This window comes from Oryctolagus cuniculus, chromosome 3, assembly GCF_051225735.1.
Source record: "Oryctolagus cuniculus isolate XC-2025 breed Fujian yellow rabbit chromosome 3, ASM5122573v1, whole genome shotgun sequence".
Taxonomy (NCBI): domain Eukaryota; kingdom Metazoa; phylum Chordata; class Mammalia; order Lagomorpha; family Leporidae; genus Oryctolagus; species Oryctolagus cuniculus.
This window is the reverse complement of record NC_142869.1, coordinates 164,884,067-164,908,106: the sequence shown is the minus strand read 5'-3', so window position 1 is coordinate 164,908,106 and position 24,040 is coordinate 164,884,067. Positions and strand designations below refer to the sequence as shown.

The 24,040-nt window shown below is 62.4% G+C and overlaps 3 protein-coding genes across 5 annotated transcripts in view; 1 reads left to right on the top strand and 2 right to left on the bottom strand.

The window, feature by feature from the left end:
• Positions 1–15,984, top strand: part of KCP (kielin cysteine rich BMP regulator) — a 30,436-nt gene extending 14,452 nt beyond the window's left edge. Inside the window, exons 24-47 of one of the 2 annotated variants that reach the window (XM_089328554.1) lie at positions 575–751; positions 976–1,061; positions 1,316–1,406; positions 1,533–1,615; positions 1,695–1,788; positions 2,325–2,498; positions 2,708–2,790; positions 3,116–3,236; positions 3,977–4,056; positions 4,172–4,271; positions 4,754–4,842; positions 5,103–5,205; positions 5,284–5,426; positions 5,701–5,873; positions 5,956–6,067; positions 6,166–6,267; positions 6,934–7,098; positions 10,432–10,566; positions 11,114–11,154; positions 11,439–11,593; positions 13,788–13,855; positions 14,106–14,954; positions 15,027–15,355; positions 15,436–15,984. In XM_089328554.1, coding sequence (XP_089184680.1) covers positions 575–751; positions 976–1,061; positions 1,316–1,406; positions 1,533–1,615; positions 1,695–1,788; positions 2,325–2,498; positions 2,708–2,790; positions 3,116–3,236; positions 3,977–4,056; positions 4,172–4,271; positions 4,754–4,842; positions 5,103–5,205; positions 5,284–5,426; positions 5,701–5,873; positions 5,956–6,067; positions 6,166–6,267; positions 6,934–7,098; positions 10,432–10,566; positions 11,114–11,154; positions 11,439–11,593; positions 13,788–13,855; positions 14,106–14,954; positions 15,027–15,355; positions 15,436–15,502 — 3,620 coding nt within the window. In that variant the 3' untranslated portion in view covers positions 15,503–15,984. Of the gene's footprint in view, positions 1–574; positions 752–975; positions 1,062–1,315; positions 1,407–1,532; positions 1,616–1,694; positions 1,789–2,324; positions 2,499–2,707; positions 2,791–3,115; positions 3,237–3,976; positions 4,057–4,171; positions 4,272–4,753; positions 4,843–5,102; positions 5,206–5,283; positions 5,427–5,700; positions 5,874–5,955; positions 6,068–6,165; positions 6,268–6,933; positions 7,099–7,236; positions 7,544–7,637; positions 8,028–10,431; positions 10,567–11,113; positions 11,155–11,438; positions 11,594–13,787; positions 13,856–14,105; positions 14,955–15,026; positions 15,356–15,435 lie in introns of those variants that run through there. The other variant, XM_070071298.2, reaches the window with a different exon arrangement.
• Positions 15,672–18,074, bottom strand: SPMIP1 (sperm microtubule inner protein 1). Its single transcript, XM_002712055.6, has 2 exons — positions 17,194–18,074; positions 15,672–15,838 (listed from the first exon to the last, which is right to left on the bottom strand). Exons 1-2 carry the CDS (start codon positions 17,612–17,614, stop codon positions 15,729–15,731), a joined length of 531 nt encoding a protein of 176 aa, XP_002712101.3. The 5' UTR covers positions 17,615–18,074; the 3' UTR covers positions 15,672–15,728.
• Positions 18,075–18,197: 123 nt separating this feature from the next.
• ATP6V1F (ATPase H+ transporting V1 subunit F) lies at positions 18,198–20,996 on the bottom strand. 2 transcript variants are annotated; one of them, XM_089328565.1, is made up of 2 exons: positions 20,869–20,996; positions 18,198–18,699 (listed from the first exon to the last, which is right to left on the bottom strand). In XM_089328565.1, exons 1-2 carry the CDS (start codon positions 20,904–20,906, stop codon positions 18,498–18,500), a joined length of 240 nt encoding a protein of 79 aa, XP_089184691.1. In that variant the 5' UTR covers positions 20,907–20,996; the 3' UTR covers positions 18,198–18,497. The 2 variants fall into 2 exon arrangements, with proteins under 2 accessions (XP_089184691.1, XP_002712104.1); XM_002712058.6 differs by having other exon boundaries at positions 20,649–20,887.
• Between the last annotated feature and the right edge of the window lie 3,044 nt (positions 20,997–24,040).

Sequence of the window (24,040 nt, the reverse complement as noted above, 5' to 3'; positions counted from 1 at the left end):
TATTATTTCTTTGAAAGGCAGAGTAAGAGAGAGAGAGAGAGAGATAAATAGATCTCCCATCCTCTGGTTTACTCCCCAAATGGCCACAGCCCAGCTGAAGCCAGGCGCCTGGAACTCCATCCGGGTCTCCCACGCGGGAGCAGGGGCCCAAGCACTGTGGCCATCACCCACTGGCTTCTCAGGTGGTTAGCAGGGCAGCTGGGGCTCGAACTGGCGCCCATATAGAATGCTGTCCTCCATCTTGCAGAGAGGGCAATGAGTGTCCCAGGGGACAAGGGCAGGCTGTCACTCCCTCTTTGGTAGCCTGGTCAGGGCACCTGGGACAGCGGCGCAGGGGGCTGCCTTGGCCTGGAGAACTGGTGCCTTCCGCCCCAGGATCCAAGCCCGGGGCACACCCCTTGGGGGTGTAGATTGCACAGGAGAATTTTCTCCGAGGGCCAGCCCACACCCTACCCCTCAAGTGGGCCTTGCTCCCGGGGCCTGCATTGTGCCCTCCACACGCGTCTCTGGGCTGTTACCCCCTCTGCCTGTTACCCCTCTTTCCTCCCTGTCCTTCTCTGCTCTTCTCCCAAAGGCTGTGAGTACCTGGGGGTGTCCTACCTGAGCGGCCAGGACTTCTCGGATCCCCGAGAGCCCTGCAACCTGTGTTCCTGCCTCGGAGGCTTCGTCAGCTGCCGCCGCCGGCCCTGTGAGCCCGTGGGCTGCAGCCACCCGCTCACGCCACCAGGGCACTGCTGCCCGACCTGCCAGGGTAGGGCTGCACCTGCCCGTTCTCCCCCTTTTGGGGACCCTGGGGCCTGGCCTCTCATGCTCATGGGCTCTCTTCTGAGATCGGCCCACACACTCAGCCCCTAGACTTTTCCCCAGACCTCTCTGTGCACTTTATGTGTACATGGACGTGTGCATGTGTGTGTGTGCAACATGGAGTGTGTGTGTGCCAATGGCAGCCCTTCCATTGCACCCCCACTTTGCCAGGGTGCCACTACCACGGGGTCACTGCTGCCCTGGGAGAGACCCTTCCTGACCCACTCGACCCCACCTGCTCCCTCTGCACCTGCCAGGTCAGCGTCCCTGTTGGGCACTTGGTAACCTTTCATCCCACGATCCCACTCTCTGGCCGGGAAGGGCTTGTCCCCTCCCCCAGGTTGCAAAGGGGTGACATCTCATGGACAGCGTTGGGTTCCAGGCTCCCCTCTGGGGCCAGGGATGAGGGCGGGGTGTCCAGCCCCGGCAGGCTCAGTTGGGTTTTCCACCATGGGGGCAGTGAGGGAGCCACGGGGGCATCAGAAGTGGCAGTGTGGCCTCTCTCCCTCAGGACGGTTCTATGCGCTGCCAGAAGAAGCCGTGCCCCCCCGCTGTCTGCCCCCACCCGTCTCCAGGACCCTGCTTCTGCCCCGTTTGCCACAGTGAGCGGCCTCCCACCTGCCCCGCCCCCCCTTTTCCTTCCCTGATTCTTGCCCCTCCCCTGCTTCTCTCTGCCAGGCATGGCCCCCACCCCTCCCACCCCCACTCAGAAAGTGCATCCCCCACAGGCTGCCTCTCCCAGGGCCGGGAGTACCAGGACGGGGAGGAATTCCAGGGGCCTGCAGGCAGCTGTGAGCGGTGCCGGTGCCAGGTGAGGCAGGACAGGACGTGGGGGCGGGGAGCGGGGTTCCCGACCCAGGGGCAAGTGTCCGACTCTGCACCCACCGCAGGCCGCCCGGGTCAGCTGTGTGTGGCTGCAGTGCCCGCCTCTGCCGTGCCCGCACCACGTCACGGAGCCGGGGAGCTGCTGCCCTCGCTGTAGAGGTTTGCTGGCCCCCTGGCTCCCTCCCACACCTCCAGCCCTGGCCCTCACCCTACCTAGCCTGTGGCCACTCAGCTCGCAGGAAGCCGAGTCAAAACCCACACCATGAGGCTTTCTTAGCCTGCCCAGCATGGAGTCATTTTCAGCCACAGTGGGGTGGGCAGGACAGATGAAATCCCCATTTAGCACACGAGACAGGCTTGGCAGACATGAGTGACTGGGGCGTAGGGTTAGTGCTGCAGCCGTTCATTGGCTCCCTGTACACTTATCGCGCACCTGCTGTATGCGAGTTACTGTTGCCGGTGCTAGGTTGCAACAGAGCTGCTGCCTGGAGCTGGGTCTAGCAAGCAAGCAATTGGGGCACCAGACTAGAACCCAGGTGTCCCGACCCCTCCAGCTCAGATAGGAGTTCTGCCCCTTCCTGGTGCTACCTGTCCTGCTCACTACCTGCGGTATGGGGGGGGGGGGCGGGGCGGGGGCAGGAGCGGACATCCGGGTCTCAGCCTCCAAGCTTGTCCCTGCCCACCTGGGTCCACAGGCTGCGTGGTTCAGGGGGAGGAGCACCCTGAAGGCAGTAGCTGGGTGCCCCCGGACAGCCCCTGCTCCACCTGCACGTGTCACCAAGGCATCGTCACCTGCGCCCGTGTCCAGTGTGTCAGCTCCTGCGCCCAGCCCCAGCAGGGGCCCGGGGACTGCTGCCCTCAGTGCCCCGGTACTGGAAGCTGGGGGGAGGGGCGGGGGACAGTGAGGGCAGAGGCATGTGGGTCAGCCCCTCTGTGTGGCGGAGCGGCCGGGTTCCAGGACACTGCGCGGGCCCTGGGGTGGGAGAGCCTGGGGGCCAGGACCCTGCCCCTTGGCATTGCCTTGGCCTGAAGCCTCCCCGGTCCCTCTCTGCTCCCCCCTCCCCCCTCCCCTCTCCAGGCTGTGAGCACGAGGGCCGGAAGTATGAGCCTGGGGAGAGCTTCCAGCCTGGGGTGGACCCCTGTGAAGTGTGCGGCTGTGAGGTAGGGTGAGCGCGGAGCCGAGGGGCGGGCAGCTCTGGCAGGGCGCTGGGTGCAGACTCCGGCCATTGTTTGCCAGTGTGGCAGAGGCCGGGGTGGGGGTCTTCCTGGCTGGAGTGTGGTGGGGTGTGTGTGCGGGGTGAGAACAGTCAGTTCAGCCGTAGAGAACCATGGAAGGGTGGGGAGCAGGCGAATGACGTCATAGGTCACGAGTTGGGGGAGGAGGGCGGCAGTGAGTGCAGGAGGGTCAAAAGTCATATGAGGGTCTGGCTCCGGTGCTGGGCTTTCACGGCCTGGGACCCACCCTGTCTCCTCATTCTGGTTGTAGCCGCAGCCTGAGGGGCCTCCCAGCCTTCGCTGTCACCGGCAGCAGTGTCCCAGCCTGGTGGGCTGCCCCCCCAGCCAGCTCCTGCCCCCTGGGCCCCAGGACTGCTGCCCTACGTGTGCCCGTGAGTCCCGGGACATGGGCTTATGTAAGCTACAAGTGTAGGGCTCTGCTCCCCGGCCCTTCTCCAGTGGGCTGTTCAGGAAGCCCCCTGCACAGCTGGGAACGCAGCCCGGGACCCCTTGGCTCTCGGAAGCTGGGCGCTGCTGTGGGGCAACTTCCCCAGCAGGTGGCGCTGCAGGACGGCAGTGGGCTGAGCTGCAGGCTCCTTGGAGGGCGGGGTGCGAGGCGCGCAGACTGCAGGGGTGGACAGAGCTTTATTTATTTACCTTTAAGAGTAAATATTTATTAAGATCGGGAAAGTAAACAAGCAGGTATGCTGCATTTCAAACATTGGAAGATAACCTCTGCGGTTTGGTTTCCTGGCTGTAATGCTGTCCCTGCAGGTATCTAACATTGGCGGCAGCAGTATTGGTTGGTTTGTTTTTTGAAAATCAGAGTTTCAGAGAGAGAGAGAGATGTCTTCCATCCCCTGCTTCACTCCCCAGATGACCATCATGGCTAGGGCTGAGCCAATCCGAAGCCAGGAGCCACGAGCTTGTTCTGGGTCCCCCGGGCGGGTGCAGGGTCCCAAGCACTTGGACTGTCTTCCACGGCAAAAGCAGTGGAGGTCACAGCAGGGAGCTGGATCGGAAGTGGAGCAGCTGGGACTCGAACTGGCGCCCATATGGGATGCCAGTGTCGTAGGCAAATGCTGGCCCGTGCTGCCCCATCCCCGCCCACACTGGGTTTCCGTCTTCACAGAGGCGCTGAGTAACTGCACAGAAGGGCTGCTCGGGTCTGAGCTGACCCCCCCAGACCCTTGCTATACCTGCCAATGCCGGGTGAGCCTCCTGCCCTGGGCACTCTGTCTTCTGTGGGGGTGGGGGGGCTGAGGGTTCTGCACTTACCGCGACACTGGCCCCCGCTGGCCCCCGCTGTCTCCTGTCTCTGTCTCAGGACCTGACGTGGCTCTGCATGCGCCGGGTCTGTCCTGAGCTCAGCTGTCCCCTGTTGGAGCGCCACACCCCCCCGGGGAGCTGCTGTCCCATGTGCCAGGGTAAGTGCCTGGCCTCAGCTTGCACCCTCAGAGAGCCCAGGAGGGAGGCGGGGGGTGGTGGTGGCTGGCACTCACGGCCCAAGTGGGCAGCCTGAGATTGCCACTCAGAATGCGGGTTTGATTCTTTCACAGGGCCTCTGTGTTGGGCTGGAGTGAGGATGGCAGGCAGGAAAAGCCGCGGTTCTCAAGGCCGGGCATGAGGCTCATGGCGGGGGGGCCCAGGGCTCCAGGTCCATCACTATGGCCTCACACCATGGACCTGGCCCAGGGAGGTTCCAACTCCGGCTCCTCAGGCTCCCAGGACCCTAGGGACACCCTGAGCATGAGTCCAAGGCCAGGCTCCTAGTGGGTTTCTCCAGGATGGTTGACAGGACACTGGTGGACTGGGAGGCGTGCCTCCCTGCTGGGGCGCCCAGGGTGAGCTCAGGGAGCCAGGACGGGGCAGGGCATGGCACCTGCCCCGCCCTCTTGTCCTGGCTTAGACTGCGTGGTGGAGGCTGGTACCCGGAGGGTGGCAGATGGAGAGAGCTGGCGGGACCCCAGCCACGCCTGCGTCACCTGCACCTGCCAGGTGAGCCGGGGGCCGGGGAGAGTGGGGGAACTCATGGGTAGATTAAGGAAGGAGACCTCCCTTTTTTGCACCTGCAATTATGGGGGTGGGAAGGCGGTGTTTGAGGGGCCAAGGCATCCCCAAGCCGGGACAGGGAGCTGAGGGTGGAAGACTGTCTGCTTGAAAGGTGATGTGGGGTCATGGGGGCAGACAGAAAGGGCTGTGAGGCCACGGACTGTAGGCCCTGCAGGAAATCCCTAAGGCTTTGGTGTCTGTCCCAGCGGGGCCATGTGGAGTGCCACCTGGAGGAGTGCCAGGCCCTCTCCTGTCCCCCCGGCTGGACCAAAGTGCTGGAGGCCGGCAGCTGCTGTGAGCGATGCCAAGGTGCAAGGCCCGAAGGGTAGCAAAGGCCTGAGGGGGCGGGGGCGGCGAGGCCGCTGACTCTGTCCCCTGTCCCTTCAGCCCCGCCCCAGTCCTGCATGTACCAGGGCCTCCAGGTGGCCTCCGGGGAGCGCTGGGCCGCGGACGCCTGCACCAGCTGCTCCTGCGTGGCCGGCACCGTGCGCTGCCAGAGCCAGCGCTGCCGGCCACTGTCGTGTGGCCCCGTGAGTGTCTAAGGCCGTGGGGGTGGGGCAGAGCTACGTGGTGTGGGAGAGAGGGACCCTGGGCCCAGTGCTGTTCCCGACGGGGCCACCAGGTGGTGTCCTGAGCCTGGGAGACGCGCGAGCCATGGGGAAACCCCCCACAGCCACCCGGACCCCGACCCCCGACCCCCGACCCCCGACCCCCGCCCCCGGCGATGCTCAGTCCTGCACGAGGGTTTGCGAGGGGCCTGGCGGCGAGCGCCCGGTGTCTGACGGTGTCCGGGGCTGAGGCCAGGACGAGGCCCCCGCCCTGAGACCCGGCAGCTGCTGCCCGCGTTGCCTGCCGCGGCCCGCTTCCTGCATGGCCTTCGGAGACCCGCACTACCGCACCTTCGACGGCCGCCTGCTGCACTTCCAGGGCAGCTGCAGCTACGTGCTGGCCAAGGACTGCCGCGGCGGCGACTTCAGGTGCGCGGCCCCTCCCCCTCCCCCTCCTCCCCCAGCCCTACACCTGGCCCACCTGACCACTGGCCCCCGGGGGCTCCCACAGCGTGCACGTGACCAACGACGACCGGGGCCGGAGCGGCGTGGCTTGGACGCAGGAGGTGGCGGTGCTGCTGGGAGGTGCGGCCGTGAGGCTGCTGCAGGGCGGAGCGGTCACGGTGAGCGGAGCGGCTGGGCGGGGCAAGGGCGGGGCGCCCACTGCCCGCCCGTCTGCGAGGCCGGCGCCCCTCCCCTTCCCACCTCCCTTCTTCGCCAGGTGGACGGGCGCGCGGTGGCCTTGCCCTTCCTGCAGGAGCCGCTGCTGTACGTGGAGCTGCGGGGCCGCACCGTGATGCTGCACGCCCAGCCCGGGCTCAAGGTGCGGCGCCCAGGGCCACGGCGGGGTGGGAGGGGGAGTGGCTGTAGAGGGTGCCAGGCGCCTCCCTCGTCAACCGAGCCCTCAGGTTTCCCAAAAAAGGAGACAGGCTGTAGACCTCAGGGGCAGCCTTGGTGTGTCCATCCGGTTTCTGATCTTGGCTCCAGGGCTCCTAGCTACCGTCTCTGGCCTCAGTATTCCCATCTGTGATGTGGGAGAAGGAACTGTCGGGGAGGGAGGGGGTTCCGGGAGGTCCCCCAGGTGGTCTCAGATTCCTCTCCACAACTCCAGGGGCTGGGGGGAGGGGGGGGCTGGGAAGGTGGGGGTGGGGAGGAACCTGCCCTGAAGTCAGGAAGTGAGGCTTGTCTACACCTGGGGTCCATGAGACAGTGGCTCCCGAAAGTGGGCTACTTCCCCTTCCCCCCACCCCCACCCCACCCCCGGCACCCTGAGGGATGCGGGCGAGGTCTGCGGGCACCTGTTCCCGGCTTCCATGATTGCCCAGGGTCACACAACACCTGCCACCCACATTGGCCTTGACTGGAGTAGCATCCCCCCCACCCCCACCTCCCCGTGGGCAGCCTCCACCTCTACGCCCTCCCCTGCAGCTCAGGCCTCCCTGGGGTCCCTCACCTTCCCCACTCCCCAGTTCCGGGCCTCTGTGCGCAGGTGCTGTGGGATGGGAAGTCTCAGGTGGAGGTGAGCGTGCCAAGCTCCTACCGGGGCCACACCTGTGGGCTCTGTGGGAACTTCAATGGCCTGGCCCAGGATGAGCTGCAGGGCCCCGAGGGGCTGCTCCTGCCCACCGAGGCTGCGTTTGGGAATAGCTGGCAGGTGAGCTGCAGGGGTGGGGGTGGGGGCTGGAGCAGCCGACTGTGTGGAAAACGGGGTGGGGGGAGCCCTGGCTGGGCTTTCCGGCTCTCGAAAAGCAGCAGCTGCCAAGTGCGCATGCGCATCACTCTCCCTCCCTAGGTCCCCGAGGGGCCGGGGCCTGGCCGGCCCTGTTCTGCAGGCCGGGAGGTGGATCCGTGCCGCGCAGCAGGCTACCGTGCCAGGCGTGAGGCCAACGCCCGCTGTGGGGTGCTCAAGTCCTCCCCATTCAGCGGCTGCCACGCGGCGGTGCCCCCGGAGCCGTTCTTTGCCGCCTGCGTGTATGACCTGTGTGCCTGTGGCCCGGGCCCCTCAGCCGACGCCTGCCTCTGTGACGTCCTAGAAGCCTACGCCAGCCACTGTCGCCAGGCAGGGGTGGCACCTGCCTGGCGGGGTCCCACGCTCTGCGGTGAGGGGTGATGATCCGCGCCCCCCCGGGGCCAGTGGGTGCAGGGAAATCCACAAGGCGTGAGCCCCTGACCCACCTTCCACTCTGCCTGCAGTGCTGGGCTGTCCGCTGGACCGGGGCTTCGTGTTTGACGAGTGTGGCCCGCCCTGTCCCCGCACCTGCTTCAACAGGCACATCCCTCTGGGGGAGCTGGCCGCCCACTGCGTGAGGCCCTGTGTCCCGGGCTGCCAGTGCCCCGCAGGCCTGGTGGAGCACGAGGCCCACTGTATCCCACCCGAGGCCTGCCCGCCAGTGCTGCTCACAGGAGAGCAGGCACCCCACGCTGTGCCCACCCCTAGCGGGGAGCCCTAGCAGACACCTGAGCTAGAACATCAGGCCAGAAGTCTCCTCTTGGTCAGCAGCACCCACCTGGCCAGAGCTGCAGGGACGGCGCCCTGTGCCCGCCATGTTGAGTCAGAAGCAGTAAACTCTGGACCTGCCCTAATGCTTCCTGTGTGTGCGTGTGCTTCCTCCTGGTGCGGGGGTGGCAGCCGTGGGGAACATGGGCCTCGTCCTGGTTGTGTTGCACCTGAGCGAATGCCAACAGAGGAGCACCACGCATTGATACAATTTGACGGTCCTTTATTGCCCCAAAGAGCTCTCAACCCCGAAGCCCAAAGCAAGAGGGTTTATAAGGGCAAAACCCACAAAATCGGGAGGGGAATTCATGGTTTCTGGGGTCAAGCTAACCTAAAGCTTATGTGAAACTAATACCAATTCTAATCTTGGCAATACCAGTTACAGTCTTAACACTTCCAATTATAATTGTGACATGAATCCAGGTATGGGCCTGAATCATATGTAGGACATAGACAAATTACAATCTTATCATTAACCTGGTGCAGCCTATCCGTTTTTAAGCTTGAAGCAAACATGCTAGAAGGTTTCTATGCTTTGCCAAGTGTGACGTAGGGGACGGCTATTGTCTGAGTGTTTTAGATCATAGTTTCAGACCAGAGTCTCATGCTGGGGGCGGGGGGCGCGTTCTCAAGATGGAGTGTCAGGTGCTCCAAAATGGAGTCCCTCCTGTCAAGGTGTTACTTCAGTTGTCCGTGGGCTCCGAGGACTTCCTTACTCCTGAGTCTGCATCCCTGGGCTGCCTCCACTGGCCGCTCCCTGGTGCCTTCTGGGAAACCTCCCATGACAGGAAGCCCCAGGTGGCCTGGTCCCTGCCCTGTGCTCAGTCTGTGTAGCAGGCACGCCCCCCGGCCACCGTCGGGACCCTCTGGGGATCCCTATGGGAGCCAGTAAGAGCTGAGGAGCCACAGAAGGGGCTCAGTCCACCCCTGCCCCCCCCCCCCCCGTTCCTCTTGGTTTGGTAGCCTCGAGTGCGCTGGCTCCTGGATCTTTCTAAGGCAGTGACACAGGAACCCCAGGTCTGGGGCAGGGGGACAACAGACCGTGATGAAATACAGACACGTGGGCGTGCACTCACGTGCCCCTCGGATACCCAGATGGACCTGCGCAGCTTTCACAACCACACCTGGCCTGGAAGGATGTGGGGGCGGTGCACGCGCAGCTTGGGGAAACATCTTTGTAGCGGAGAGAACGCAGGCTTGAAACAGAACAAGTCCCGAATTTGAGGTCTCTGCCAGGTCCCAGCTCTGTGACCTTGGTGTCTGGGGGATCAGGGGTGCTCCATTCTCGTTGCCAGTCCCTCGTATCCCGATAGGGAGTGGAGGCTCCGTGCTCCAGGGAGCACACTGGCCGAGCCCCAGCGAGAGCACTCCACCTAGCCTGGCTGTCCTTGCTCGGGGCCCAGGAAGGACGGCTTGCTCATCCCCTCACGGAGTGGTGACAAGGCTGCCGGCAGGCAGAGCTGCCAGGGAGCCCCCTGAACCAGCTCCACGATGCGCCCCTCCCTCGTTACGACTTACACAGATGCTTTCCTCATCTGAGAAATGGGGGTGATGGTAACACGTACCTGGAGTGTGGGGAGGACTCGATGGAGTGGCCTGTGGCCAGCACAGAGCAGGTGGACAGCGTGGAGGAGACCTGTGTGGGCCGGGCTCCCCACCGTGGGGTCTCCCACTGCTCACACTCACTTTTTATATATATATATATATATATTTGAAAGAGTTACAGAGAGAGAGATCTTTCACTCTCTGGTTCACTCCCCAAATGGCCAGAACAACCAGGACTGGGTCAGTCCGGAGCCAGGAGCCAGGAGCTTCTTCCGGATCTCCCACACTGGTGCTGGGGGCCCAAGCACTTGACTCATCTTCTACTGCTTTCCCAGGTGCATTAGCAGGGAGCTGGATCAGAGGCAGAGCAATTGGCACTCCAGTTGCCGCTCTGTTTGGGATGAGGGCTCCCCCCCCCCCCCATCATTAGATCTCATCATTAGAAGAAAGGAAGGCAGAGTCCCTGGGAGGCCGGGCTCAGGTGTCCGGTGTCAGGGCCTGCATTGTTGAGAGACGCAGGCCTCTTCTGCAGCTCCCGCCTCTCTCCAGAGCAGAGGGAGGGCACAGAGGACAGAGGAGCCGGCTGCCCCAGCCGCTTGCCCATGGCGCAGGCTGCCCCTCGCAGGGGGCTCGGGCTCTCCTGCAGCCCCCGGCAGGCCTTGGCTCTGTACCAGCACCTCTTCCAGCGCCCCTTGGGCCTGGGCCAGCTCTTGGCTGCACTTCGGCAAGTTGGGGAGGCAGGGCACCTCCTCAGAGGGGGACAGTGGGGGTCTGAGTCCCCCTCCCCCCTCCTCCAGGGCTGCCACTCAGGGCTGGAGCTGCCCACCGTGCTGCTGCAGATGGAGTGGAGCCGGCGGGCCCAGGAGCAGGTAGAGGCTGCTTGGGGTGTGTGGTGGTGGGGTATGGGGGTGCCTCATCCTGCCTTGGTGCCCCCTCTTCCTGCAGCTCCTGTGGGACTTGGAGCTGCTGACTGGGGCAGGGCTGGGCCTCTTCTGGCCTCGTCCAGCAAAGTTCTGCAATCTGAGGAACCAGGCCCAGCGTGCATGGAGCCAGGCCCGCGGTGGGGACGCGGAGCGGCTGGTGAGCAGGCGCATCATGCGGCAACGGGTGCGGTTGTAGGTAGGGGTGACAGCAACTGGAGGGAGGGTCCCAGAGGCAGAGGTCATTGGTGACCTAAGACTGTGACCTAGCGCAGCCTCCGCCTCGGGCCCTCCCTCCAAGGGCTAGAGCTGGGCTCCCCCTCCAGGAGGGGTGCGTGGTGCCTGGGCCCAGGACAGAGCTGGGAGAAGAAAGTGCACGCCAGCCCCAGCTCAACCACGGACTGTCCAGGTCCCTTTGGGCAGGTTGGTCACCTTCTTGGGCGGAGGCGTCCTCCGCTGTACCAGGAGGGGGTGTTAGTGGTGACCACGAAGCCAGGGTCCAGCCAACATCCCTGAGCAGGACTCATGTGGCCAGGAGGGGTCATTCCCAAGCTCCCTGGTATGGAGGAGAGAGGGAAGAGGTCACACGAGGGCCTGGGCACCAGAAGACAGGGATCCCAGGGGCCCATCTGAGAGGTGCCGGCCACACTTGGGGAAGCTGCCCTGTGGGTCAGGGCTCCCCCACAACCCTGCACCTCTTGCCCCAGGCCGGGAACTCCATGAGCCAGAACCATCAGCTCCCAGAAGGGTGAGTCTTTCTCCTGGATCCCTGGCACTCCCCATGCAGCCACACCAAGTGGCCAAGAACTGGGCCCTTCGCCCTGGGTCCTTCTAGTCCCATGCAGCTCCTGGGTCCTCCTGGGCTCTCAGCTCAGCTGCACCCATATTGCCCACCCCCCCAGTCCCTGGACACAATAACCTTGACTTCCAGCTCCTGGGGTCCAGCAGCGGGGCTGGGGAAGGCCACCCTGGCCATTGGGGTGGGGAGGCTCAGAAGCCCACAGGGGGGTGGACTCCCTTCTCATCCCAAAGCCCACAGAGCCACAGAGGTGCAGCCTCGAACTCCTGCAGGGGGCAGGCGGCAGATGCAGCCACAGCCCCAGCCCTGGGTCCAGTGAGGAGTGATGCAGACCCCAGGTGCCAGAGCCCCGGAGAACCTGCAGAAGCCACGCCTGGTACATTGGCAGGTGGGGATGGGCAGCCAGGAGAGCCCCAGGGCTGAGGAGTGAGACTAGACTGGGAGGAGGTGGGAAGTCTTCACCCTCAGTGGGTGCCCAGGTATCCAGGGATGGCAAGGCAGTTGTTTTTTTTGTTGTTGTTGTTGTTTTGTTGTTTGTTTTGTTGTTTGTTTTTTTTTTTTTTTTGCAAGCAGAGTTAGACAGTGAGAGACAGAGAGAAAGGTCTTCCTTTTCCATTGGTTCACCCCCCCCCCCCAAATGGCCACCACGGCCAGCGCACTGCACCGATCTGAAGCCAGGAGCCAGGTGCTTCTCCTGGTCTCCCATGTGGGTGCAGGGCCCAAGCACTTGGGCCATCCTCCACTGCCTTTCCGGGCCACAGCAGAGAGCTAGACTGGAAGAGGAGCAACTGGGACTAGAACCCGGGGTGCCGGCGCCGCAGGCGGAGGATTAGCCTAGTGAGCTGCGGTGCCGACCAAAGCAGGTTTGATTTTACCTGACTGGTCCTGTCTCAGGCACCATGTCCACCGCGTCCACCATGTCCACCGATGCTGAGGCTAAACTGGGGCTCGGGGGAGAGCACCGAGAAGGGCCGGTGCTGGCTGCTGGGGAGGGGGGCATGGAGAGCAAGTCTAGACCACTAGGCTGCCACCCTCTAGCCGGGCACTGGGCATCTACAGAGAGCAAACGAGACTTGGTCACCATCTTTGCGATCGCAGCCTAGCGGGAGAGCAAGGCCAGACAGGCGGTTAGCTCTCTGTGGCAAGGAGGCTGTGATGCTTCGCCTATTAAGTTACATGAAAGAGACTCCCACATCGTTTGTTAAATAATACATCACACATCTACCAAAGCCATCCGTTCTTAGTTCTTCCGTCATGCATTGCTTCTTGATGGACAGAAAGGTTTTCACAAGTATTCTGTCACTTGGGAACTCAAATATCAATGATAACCTTATTACCAGAGAAATTCATTCTCTAGTAAGACATCAGACCAGGGCTGCGGGGTTGTGGTCACGGTTCAGCATGAAATTCCTAATGGCTAGTGAGTCTTTTAAGATTCATTTGTCCAAAAATTTCTTCCAAAAGCTTTTTTTTTTTTTTTAAAGATTTATTTATTTAATTGAAAGACAATTACAGAGAGAGGGAGAGTCGAGATCTTCCCCCTGCTGGTTCACTCCCCAAATGGCTGGGCCAGGCTGAACTGAAGCCAGGAGCTTCTTCCGGGTCTCCCATGCAGGTGCAGGGGCCCAAGCACTTGGGCCATCTTCTGCTATCCCAGACCATAGCAGAGAGCCGGATCAGAAGTGGAACAGCCAGGACTTGAACCAGTGCCCATATGGGATGCCAGCATGGTAGGCAGTGGCTTATCTCGCTATGCCACAGCGCTGGTCCTGAGATTTTTCAGAGAGAGCATACCCATTTGATGAGCTGTGAAAGCCACACATTTCTGTATTGCATGAGAGAATGAGACGCAACTGTGACAGATCCCAGTCTAGGGCCTTAGGAACCCAGGTCCCTGCTCTGTGCTTTGTCGATGCAGCACAGCCTGCCTTCCTCCACAGGCTGCAGGGAGCGGCCATGGGGCCTCGCACTTTTTAGATTTTTTGTCTGTTGATTATGAAGCTTTGCAGCTTGTAGGCCAGGCTCAGCCCCACAGTTCATGGTTTTACTGTCAGAAGCAACTGGATAAGGAAGATGCTCCTTTATAACAGCACAAAGCAAGGCATATACAGTGTGTTTCTTCTATGGGCCTGAAGGGGTATGCCAGGACGAAGCGGGGTGGCCCTCTACACCAGGCGGCCCCGGCTCCCTGGCGGTCTTGGGGAAGAGGGTATGCAGGTTCCTCTGCAGTGCTCAGCCGTGGCTGGGAGGAAGAGGAAGACTGGGCTTGCTGGAGACAGGCTCACCTGACAGCAGGTGCATGGCAGGCTGTGTGACCGCGGGTGCACGCCTGACAGCAGGTGCATGGCAGGCTGTGTGACCGCAGGTGCACGCCTGACAGCAGGTGCATGGCAGGCTGTGTGACCGCAGGTGCACGCCTGACAGCAGGTGCGTGGCAGGCTGTGTGACCGCGGGTGGAATGATGAGCTGAGACAGCCCTGGGGCACTGCTCGATCTGGGTTCTGGGTTCCAGCTCAGGTGGAAGGTGTGTGAGGGGCTGGGACGGGAGCAGTGGGCTCCCAACAGGGGTCTTTCTCCCTCAGGTTGCTTACAAGAGCTGAAGCCCACCACCAGCAGCAGTGACTGGGAGCTGGGGAACTCAGAGTTCAAGGTGAAAGGGTTGAAGTGGCCTGGGTGAGGGCCCTCCAGGGTTGGGGTCCCTGGAGGAGGCTGCTGGGGTGCAGTGGGGCTGCCTCCCGTGGCTGGGGAGGGGGTGGTGGTGAGGAAGTGAGGCACCTGTTGCACCACATAAATTGGGTTGAGCAAATTCAGGAATCAGGCAAGGACCCGTCACCGGGGTTACTGGGCTCCCCAGGGCTTGGGGGGTTCAAGCGTGGGCCCCAAGTGCTCTTCCTTCCCAGGACCTGTCGCAGAGAGAAGACAGCCACCCGGCAGAGCCCACAACCCGGGAGCCCCACCCAGCACCGTCCCAGGGCCCAGAGGGGAGAAGGCTCACGCAGGGACCCCCAGGGCCCCCGGGCCTGCCCTCCCAGGGCCCACTAGCGCCTCAGGATGCCCCCAAGGGGCCGGGGGCAGACCTGGACAAAGTGGTGAAGAAGGACCTGCCCCTGAGTCAGAGGGAGGAGGCTGCTCAGAGTCTGAGGGGGGAGGCCTCCCGGGGTGAGGGCAGAGGGACTTGGCAAAGGCAAAGAGGAACTAGTGCCCAGGCCCCGCTAAGGGGGCCGTCCTCAGGAGAGGGGGGCGACGCTCCTGGCCATCTGAGGAGCTTCTGCGCGTCCCCGGGAGAGCAGAACCCGCAGCCCCAGGGACGGGAGAGCCCAGGCCCCCAGTGTAGGGCCACCCAGCCGGCGCAGAGACGGCAGTCAGCACCAGCAGTGGCGGAGCCGGGGACCGCCCGCCCTCCCTTTCCGTCCCCGAGACCCCCGGCCGGGCAGCGGCTCCCGGTCCCAGGACCCACGACACTGGCTGCACCGGGCACTGCAGGCTCCGGGCCACAGCGACTCCCTCCTGCGGCTCTCCCGGGGCGAGACCCGCCGCCGGAGCAAGAGATGGACGAGAGGAGGCTGCCAGGCGCCCTCGGGGGGCACAAGGACGGCCCCGAGGCCTCGCGCCTGGCACCCGCGGGAAGCGAGGGGGTGTCGGTGGGCGCGAGCGCAGCGCAGCAGGAAATGGCCCTGCAGCGGCTGCTGGAGCTGCACGGCGCGGCCAGGAGGCGACGGCGGCGGGAGCGCGAGCAGCAGCGGCTCCGGGTGCGTCCTGAGCCGGGGCGGGGGTCGGGGCGCGGAGTGGGGCGGCCGCCCGGCTCACTGCAGCCTCCCCAGGTCCTGGAACGCCTCCGCCTCGCCAGGAACCGCCGCTGCCGGGTTCACCCGCTGGGGCTCCCGCTCAGCCGGACTCAGCTCCCACCGCAGGCAAGCACCTCCGGGAAAGGGGCGGTGCCGAGCTCTGCGGGTCCCTCTGGAGGGCGCGCCCCGCCCACTGAGGTTGACGGGGGTCGGCACCAGGGCCGGGTGCTGCCCCCTGCCGGCCCCATGGCGCTCAGTGCTCTCACCGTGCAGGAGGACGCGGCCGGGCGGCGGCGCGCTCTGCGGGAGCAGCTGGAACAGGTGCACCGCGAGAGGACCTGGAGGCTGCGGGCCCTCAGGGCCAGGTGAGGGGCGGTCAGGGAGGGTGGTGGGAGCTTGAGGGTCCCTTCCACTGGTATCTGGACGACGGTTCCTCTCTCCCTAGGAACACTCAGAACTTTCAGGAACTACTGTGGGCCCCCGGCGCTGAGGAGGCTGCACCCGGAGAATAGCGCTCCCCGTCCCCAGCCCCCTTTGGTCACTGCTGGGTCCTCTAGGGAATGATTAAGGGGATGCGAGTTAAGGAAAAAGCAAGAGGGCAACCTGCAGGAAAGACATGGGTCCCAGCAGGCTCAGAACGTGGCCCCAGGCCGGGGGGAGCAGACACAGACTCACAGCGGCTTCCCCAGCACAAGGCTGTTATTCTTCTCTGTCCTAAGCCCAGGGCCTGGGCCAAGGTCACAGGGCCAGGTCCCGGGGGTCAAGCAGAGCAAAGGCCCCGTTCTTGCGGAAGAACGACTCGATGCGGCACATCTTGCAGGAGACCAGTTCTTGCTTCGCTGGGGGGCCTGGGAAGAGACCAGGGGCCAGGAATGGGTTCCTGGGCAAGAGGCCGACAGAGCAGGGGAGCCCCGTCTGTCTGCACAGCCCACAACCCTGTCCATGTTGTGTGAACTTTGTGTGGAGAAATAAAGAACTTGTGAGGACTGTGGGCTACAAGGAGATACAGGAGTGGACACTGGATGCGGCCAGGGTAGCAGGCCGGGATCAGCCGCCTGTCACCACTGCCCACAGCTTCAGCATTCTCCCGGGGGAGGGGCCACCTGGCCCTGCCCACCACAGGGACGCACTGGGAGACATGCAGCTGCCATCTAGTGTCTGCTTTTGTTGAGCGGTCGCTCCCTTAATCATACCCTTACGAGCTGGGGAAGATACGGGAAGTTTTCGGGTGAAGTCTCCATGGTGATGAGCCCAGCCACCTCCCCTCCTGCACAGACACTCCTGAGGTGCAGACCAGGACTGAACAGTCTCACTTGAGATTCAGGAGCACAGACAGCCAAGGGATGCAGCAGCCCTGCCGGCCCACTCCTCTCCCCACACACTGACTCATCTCAGCCTCGCCACTCCCCAGACTCCTCCCCTCCCAGCCTCAGGCAAACACACACGGTTCTAGATGGTCTAGACGGTTGGCCTTCCATCTGCCGCCCCTCCTATCGGATCCCCGCAGCCTGGGCGCCCCAGCTGACGTCCCTGACCTCACAGAGCTAAGTAGCACTTATAATGACTACTCTTGACTGTACGTTCAACTCTGACCTCACTCCTGAGAGCCAGACTGACGCACACAGCTGTCTCCCTGGTACCCAAGCACAGCCCTGGAGCCAGCGCACCCTCCAGCCCTGCCCTCGCCAGCCCTATCCTGTCACAGCAGCTCCAGCCACACCGGGGCACCGCCATGGACTCCCTCGGCTCCTTACTCCCACACTCAGTCCAGCAGTGAGTCCCACTGAGTGTTCCTCCGGAGTACCCTGGATTGCAGCGCTACTGCTAAGCCTTAGCCCAGGTCACGGTCATTTCATGCCAGGATAACTCAACACAGATGCCTAACTCACCAGTCTCCAATTCTCACTAAAGGAAAAAAAAAAAAAAGCCATTCCCTATAGAACAGTTGGGGTAATTCTTTTAAAAAAAGCCAATCAGGACCACCCACTGCTTAAAACCTTCCATTGGCTTCTCAATAAAATCCCAACTCCTCTTTGTCATGCAGTGCTCAGCTTTCAGGCCCCAGAGGCCTCTCCCGAGCCCCCAGACCTCTCCATGGTGCCTGTCCCTCTTGTACCTTCCCTTCTCTTCCTGAATGTGCCTGCTCCCTGGCACCTGGCGCTGCTGTGGGGCAGGTGCCTAACCTGCGGGGCTCAGGGCTCACCGAGCTGCCAGCCGTATGTGAAGCTGGTGGTGATGGGGAAGAGGTAGCGTGTTTCGGGCAAGTCCAGCTTGCGCGTGCTCAGGTAGCGGTAGCGGCCCTGGAAGTCGTGGGAGATGCCTTCGTACAGCAGGGCCCGGGTGGCGGGCAGCACCGGGCACATCTCCGACTGCAGGGGAGCCTCTGCGGCAGGGCTGGGCGCCTTGGGAGGGGCTGCTCCGGGGGCAGGAGGGGGTGCGGGTGGGGCCGTGGGCTGCAGGGTGGGCAGTTTCAGGGGCAGTCGGGCTGCGGCCTTAGCCTTCTGCTTGGCTTTCACCAGCGACCCGTACTTGCGGTGCCATTCACAGCGCAACATCTTCTCCCTTAAATAGTCCTCCTTCCAGAAGTTCTGCCGCAGCGTGTCCATGTTGAGCTGCCGAGACATGGCGGCAGGGGGTGGGGGAGCCGTGCCAAGGGCGAGCACGGCAAGCACACTGCGGCTGGCAGCAGGTGGCCGCCCTGGGGCAGTCACCAGGCAACCAGGCCTCACCTCACACAGGGGCAGGGTTCCACCTGCTGCGCCCACACAGACCTCACACGCCCCGCTCCTGAGGCAGCCTGGAGCCCGGGCCCAGTGCTGAGATCCTGACACCGGCTGGCGCTGCAGGCCCCGGGCCCAGTGCTGGGATCCTGACACCGGCTGGCGCTGCAGGCCCCGGGCAGGATCTGGTATCACCGGCTCCCAGGTTTCTTGTGCTTTCTGCTAACTTCCCCCGGCTCAGGCCCCCTTCTGCCCAGTGCAGACTGAGGCGGGAGAGCCACAGGCTGGGTTCAAGCCTCGTACCCACCCCCCCAGCTGGTCTTTTTGAACCAGAGGGCCAGTGCCTGAGTTAGGGCCTCCTGGCACATCTTCCTGGTCCAGCTCGTCCATGCCTGGTCCTTGGTGGAACATTTTCCACCCCTGCCAATCTCATCTCCCCCAGGAGCCTCATCCCGCCCCCCACTTCCTGTCCAGTACCCAGGCCCAGTTTTTGGACAGAAGCCAGAATATTACTTTAATTTAACATGGACAACGACACTGGGCGACAGCACGGGGAAGAGGTCGTGGAGAGAGAAGACGGTCAGGCCTCCTGTTCCCTAACCAGCCTGGCTTTTAATAGCAGCATCCCAGCAACCTAGATGCCCCTCACACAGCCTCTCCCTGGGGTGGGAAGGAGTGGAGACGTGGAAATCAGAGGCTTGAACCTTCAGAGCGGGGCTGGGGACAAAGCCGGGGAGAGGCCTGGAAGGGCGGGAGGGGCTGAGGGCCGTGCTCCGCGGGGCGTGTCCTAGCGCAGGTCTTCGGCGGTGAACATGCCCCTGGCCCTGCGCAGGATGGAGTCCTTGGCGGCGTCATAGGGGTGCTCCTTGGAGGGGATCTCCAGCACGGCCGGGATGGAGCGCTGGTGGGCGTCCAGCGCGTGCCGCACCATCTCCGCGATGTACTGGTTGATGAGGATGATGCCGACGTCGTCCCGGCTGAGAAACTGCCTGCCGGGAGAGACGAGAAGCGAGTCCGGGGCAGCTCCCGGCGGCCCCCTCGGAACTGCAGAGGAAGAGGAGTGACCCGGGGAGCAGAGAGGACCAGGGCAAAGGTGGAGCCTGCTTGACCCAGAATCAACTGCACTCAAGAGCTCAGGGTTCTGTTAGCCAGGGCCCGCTTGTACAGCCCCTGCCTGGGGAGCTTCCGAGTGAACCAAAGCTGAAGATGAGGGTGTCCACGCGTGCGCTCAGGGTGCTGCACAGGGAAGGGTGGGGATACGTGTGGGGCGGGCATTCGGCTCAGCGGTTAAGATGCCACTCGGCCTGGACTTGGGATGCCAGCGCTGCAGGCGGCGGCTCAACCCGCTGTGCCCCAGCGCCAGCAACTATGCATCCCTTCCTATCTGCATGAAGAGCTAGGAGAGTGATCAGGCAGAAGCTAAATGGCTGTCTACAGGAGCAGACAGGGAGATGGGGTGTGTGTGTGTGTGTGGCAGGAGGCTCCTCAATGTACACCTTTTTTTTTTTTTTGACAGGCAGAGTGGACAGTGAGAGAGAGAAAGGTCTTCCTTTGCCGTTGGTTCACCCTCCAATGGCCGCCGCGGCCTGTGCGCTGCGGCCTGCACACCGCGCTGATCCGATGGCAGGAGCCAGGTACTTATCCTGGTCTCCCATGGGGTGCAGGGCCCAAGCACTTGGGCCATCCTCCACTGCACTCCCGGGCCACAGCAGAGAGCTGGCCTGGAAGAGGGGCAACCGGGACAGAATCTGGTGCCCTGACCGGGACTAGAACCCGGGGTGCCGGCGCCACAAGGCAGAGGATTAGCCCATTGAGCCGCGGCGCCGGCCTCAATGTATACCTTTTAAAAACTGAATTGGAAACCACATGAAGGTATTCAATGTCCAGAGGAAACCAAATCCATTACATTTTCGAAAAACAGGACCCAGGGGGCCTCAAGGTCGCCATGTCTGTGCTAAGGGAGGACGGGGTGCCTGGCCCAGGCCAAAGCACAGGTGGGAAGGGGAACTCAGCACCGAAAGACTCGCACTTTCCGCACAGATGGCCCTGGCCCTGCGGAGCCCTGGCCCGGGACGGCCCGTGTGTTATTTCTCAGGAAGAGCTCCGTCCTGGGCACCCACCCTGTGCCCGACCCTGTGCTCGGCCACACTTGATCTCGAAGGTTCTTTTTGGTTGGAAACATGGACATTCCTTGGAGTAAAATTCCTCCTTGTCCCATGACAACCCGGGTCACCCTGCCAGACTGCTTGGTGATCCGCAGACAGCTGCCTCCCCAGGGCAAAGCCCCACGGTACCCCAGGCAGCAGAACTGGTTTCAGCCAGCAGCTGTGGGCTGGGCTGTTTAGGGGGAAACAAGTGAGAGAATTCCTGAGACTCGGCAAAGGGAAGGGGTGAAGGAACCAGGGCAGCTCCATTCTAGCACCAGGACACCTGCGGATTAAAAGGCTCAGCTGCGACCGTCGCCCCTGACCCAGGGCAGGAGAGGAGGACGCGAGGTGCAAGGTGTGAGCAGCCCTGACTTTGGGTACCACCACCTGTAAATGGGAACACTAACCCCCACCTTCCAGGTCGACTGGGAGCCCCTAGAGGATGTGGAAGTAGGAGAAAGCCCGGCTCCACGGGTGCGCACCGAGCGCAAAGCAGCCCAGCGCCTGCAAGGCTCGCAGCCGGCTGTGCCCGTCACCAGCTCTCTTCCCCTTCTTTCCTGACACACGGTCATGTGAGAGGGAGCGCGCGGACCTGTCACGGCCACAGCCTCAAGCCCACCGAGTCGCAAGAGGGAACGGGGGACGGGGGGCGCAGAGGCCTCCAGACAGGCGTGAGGAGGCCCGCCCTCGGGTCGGGGTCTGACACCTCGGTCCCCGGGCGGCCGCCCCTCGCCCCTTCGCTCCCACCCAGGCGGCAGAAGGGCCCGTTCAGGCCTCTCAGGCGACCGTACCGGAAAGTGTCTTCGATCTCGGTGATGGTCGTGTCCTTCTCCACCACCAGGAAATTAGGGTGGCGGTTCTTGTTAAGCTCCCCGATGCCGCCCAGCAGGAAGCCAGTCACCGTGTCCTCGTCTCCGATCACCGCGATCAGTTTTCCCCTCCCTGCCATCCTGGTCGCGGCGCAGAGAGCAGCCCCAAGCTCCCGAAGTCCCCGAATCCCAGCTTCCGCACCTGTAGCCGGGTTGGCCTCGCCCCCGCCTTTCAGACATGCGCAGTTCGGCCACACCGCCTCCAGGACATGCGCATTAACAGCAAGGCCGCCTCAACCTGAATACGCCTGCGCCATAAAGAGAGGCCGAACCCGAGGACTACGATTCCCAGAAGGCTGAGCGGCCGCACGGCTTCCTATTGGCGTTGCTTGGTTCGTTCTGCAGAAGCAGCGCTGTGGGACCCCGCAGGAGAAACTGCACTCGCTGTTCTCAGCAAGAACATGTCTGTATCATGTATGTATGTATGTAGCCATGACTCATAGTTAACAGTTACTGAATACAGAAAGTTTGTGGGAGAATGGAATTAGAAGTTAAACTGAGAGCCGGCGCCGTGGCTCAATAGGCTAATCCTCCGCCTTGCGGCGCCGGCACACCGGGTTCTAGTCCCGGTTGGGGCGCCGGATTCTGTCCCGGTTGCCCCTCTTCCAGGCCAGCTCTCTGCTATGGCCAGGGAGTGCAGTGGAGGATGGCCCAGGTGCTTGGGCCCTGCACCCCATGGGAGACCAGGAAAAGCACCTGGATCCTGGCTCCTGCCATCGGATCAGCGCGGTGCGCCGGCTGCAGCGGCGGCCATTGGAGGGTGAACCAACGGCAAAGGAAGACCTTTCTCTCTCTCTCTCTCTCTCTCTCACTGTCCACTCTGCCTGTCAAAAAAAAAAAAAAAAAAAAGAAGTTAAACTGAGGGGCAGGTGCTGTGACGTGGTAGGCTAAGCACCCACCAGTAGCGCCTGCATCCCAAATGGACACTGGTTCGAGTCCGGGCAGCTCCACTTCCGATCCAGCTCCCTGCATGGCCTGGGAAATCAGCGGAAGATGGCTGAAGTGCCTGGGCCCCTGCACCCATCTTAAGTGTTCAAGGTAAGGCAAAAACCACTTGCACTGGAGAGTATAGGGCATTCAGGAAAATTTAAAGAATCTGGAGGTTTCCCTGAGGACAGCGGTTCTAGAACTGCCCGTGTGACTGCGGTGCACAGAGGCGGGGCTGCAGGAGCAGAGAGCACACTGGGACGCCTCTGTGGTTAGAGATGGTGGCCGATTTCCAGCAGTGGTCATAGAGGAGGTGGCTGGAGAAGAATGGACAAACCCTAATTGTTTTAGAGGCAGACATGGAGAGAAAGCCCCCTTTCACTGCCTGCAACGGCCAGAGCTGCGCTGGGCCAGAGCCAGGACCTGGTAATGTGACCCAGGTCTCCCCTGGGGGTGGCAGGGACCAGTTACTGGAGTCATTGCCTCCCAGGGTGTGCGTTGTCAGGACGCTGCAGCCGGGAATTCAGCTCGGGTCTTCCTGTCTGGGATGCGGGCCAGGCCACAGCCAGGAGTCAGGAGCTTTATCTGCGTCTCCCACATGCACATAGGTGACAGGAGACCGAACACTGGGCCATCTTCTGCTGCTTTTCCCATGCCATTAACAAGCAGCTGGATTGGAAGTGGAGCAGCTGGGATGTGAACCCGCTACATCACAATGCCAGCCCCTGGATTTGGGTGTCTTTTTTTTTTTTTTTTAAGATTTATTTATTTATTTAAAAGGCAGAGTTATGGAGAGGCAGACACAGAGAGAGAGAGAGACAGAGAGAGAGGTCTTCCATCCACCAGTTCACTCCTCAAATGGCTGCAACAGCTAGAGCTGGGCCAATCTGAAGCCAGGAGCCAGGAGCTTCTTCCAGGTCTCCCATGCAGGTGCAGGGGCCCAAGCACTTGGGCCATCCTCCACTGCTTTCCTAGGTCATAGCAGAGAGCTGGATTGGAAGTGGAGCAGCCAGGACTTGAACCAGCTCCCATATGGGATGCTGGCGCTGCAGGCGGTGGCTTTACCCGCTATGCCATAGCACTGGGCCCAGAGTTTGGTGTCTTAACCACTAGGCTAAGCACCTGCTCCCAAACTGATTTTTGCTTATTTTATTTATTTGGGTGACAAGGGGAGAGAGAGTGCGTGAGCGAGCAAGTAAGCTCTGGGCCAGGCCAAAGCTGGGAGCCAGGAACTCAATCAAGTCTCCCGTGTGGGTGACTGGAACCCAATTACTCGAGCCATTACCCGTGGCCTCTCAGGGTCTGCATTAGCAAGAGGCTGTAATTGGGAGTAAAGCCGGTAAAGTTTTGAACCCAGGCATTTCAACATGGGGGTGCAGGAGTTCCAAGCAAGATCTTAACAGCTGTGCCAAACACCCACCCCCGAAACTGGTTTTTGAGTCGAATGTGGAGAGCAAGGTGGAGAGGCGCCCAGGTGATTCCCAGGTTTCTGGTGTGTGCGGCTAAATGACATGAGGAATGTTCCGGAAATAGTGGACTCTGTGAGATGAGGAGGTTGAAGGGGAAAGGACCACTCATTTATCTTCCCTTTCAACAAACGACATCCCCAGCGTCGGGCACGAGCTGTGTGTGAGGAGCGCGTGAGATGCCCGCATGGCTGGCCCACGAGAGGCCTGGGGTGTGCACACCCCTGCGTTTGAATGCGGGCCCCTCACGTAGCAGTGGGTGGCTTTGGGCCCAGGACCTCCATTCTCAGAGCCCGGGTTTCTTCAACTAATCCTGCGCCCACCTCACAGGGCTGTTCTGGGGATGAAGTGAGAAAGGGCCCATGAATACTCAGTACCCAGAGCCCCGAGCGGCTGGGCTGGAGACCCGGAAATGCACCCACACACACAGACGGCAGGCAGCAAACCCTCAGAGGAAGCCCTCCGTGCAAGGGCGGGGGGCAGGAGGGGTGGGAGGAAGGGCCTGCCCCGAGCCCTGGGCGCAGTGCCTGGCGCCCAGCTGGCCTGCGGGGGTCACAAGTGCCGGGTGCTTAATAGGACACAGCACCTTCCATGCGCTTGCCAGTCACGGAAGGGGCAGGGACAGCGTCACACTCATCACCCGCTCGCTCCTTCCTGCAGCCACCCTTTATCAAGTGGGATTATCATCAGGGGCCGAAGACACAGGGTTGGTAAAAGGGAACTTCTGTCCTCAGGAGCTTCCTGCGGGGCCTGGGGGCAGGGTCCAGAGCAAGGAGGGCAGGGTCCCTCCTTCCCTGAGCGGGAAGGTGAGGGTGAGGAGGCGGGGAGGAGGTGGTTACCAGCTGCAGCTACAAGTGTTTCGGGTCTTCCCTGGTGCACCTGCCACCATGCGCCACAATGCCTGGGGACCGGCATGGGGTA

What these genes read in the sequence shown, in the direction of transcription:
- ATP6V1F (XM_002712058.6), bottom strand. Translation starts at nt 20,806, where the DNA reads ATGGCAGGGAGGGGAAAACTGATCGCGGTGATCGGAGACGAGGACACG. An exon ending in GAGATCGAAGACACTTTCCG is followed by an intron (nt 18,700 to 20,648) that starts GTACGGTCGCCT and finishes CTCTCCCGGCAG; the next exon opens with GCAGTTTCTCAGCCGGGACG.
- SPMIP1 (XM_002712055.6), bottom strand. Translation starts at nt 17,614, where the DNA reads ATGTCTCGGCAGCTCAACATGGACACGCTGCGGCAGAACTTCTGGAAG. An exon ending in CACATACGGCTGGCAGCTCG is followed by an intron (nt 15,839 to 17,193) that starts GTGAGCCCTGAG and finishes GTCTCTTCCCAG; the next exon opens with GCCCCCCAGCGAAGCAAGAA.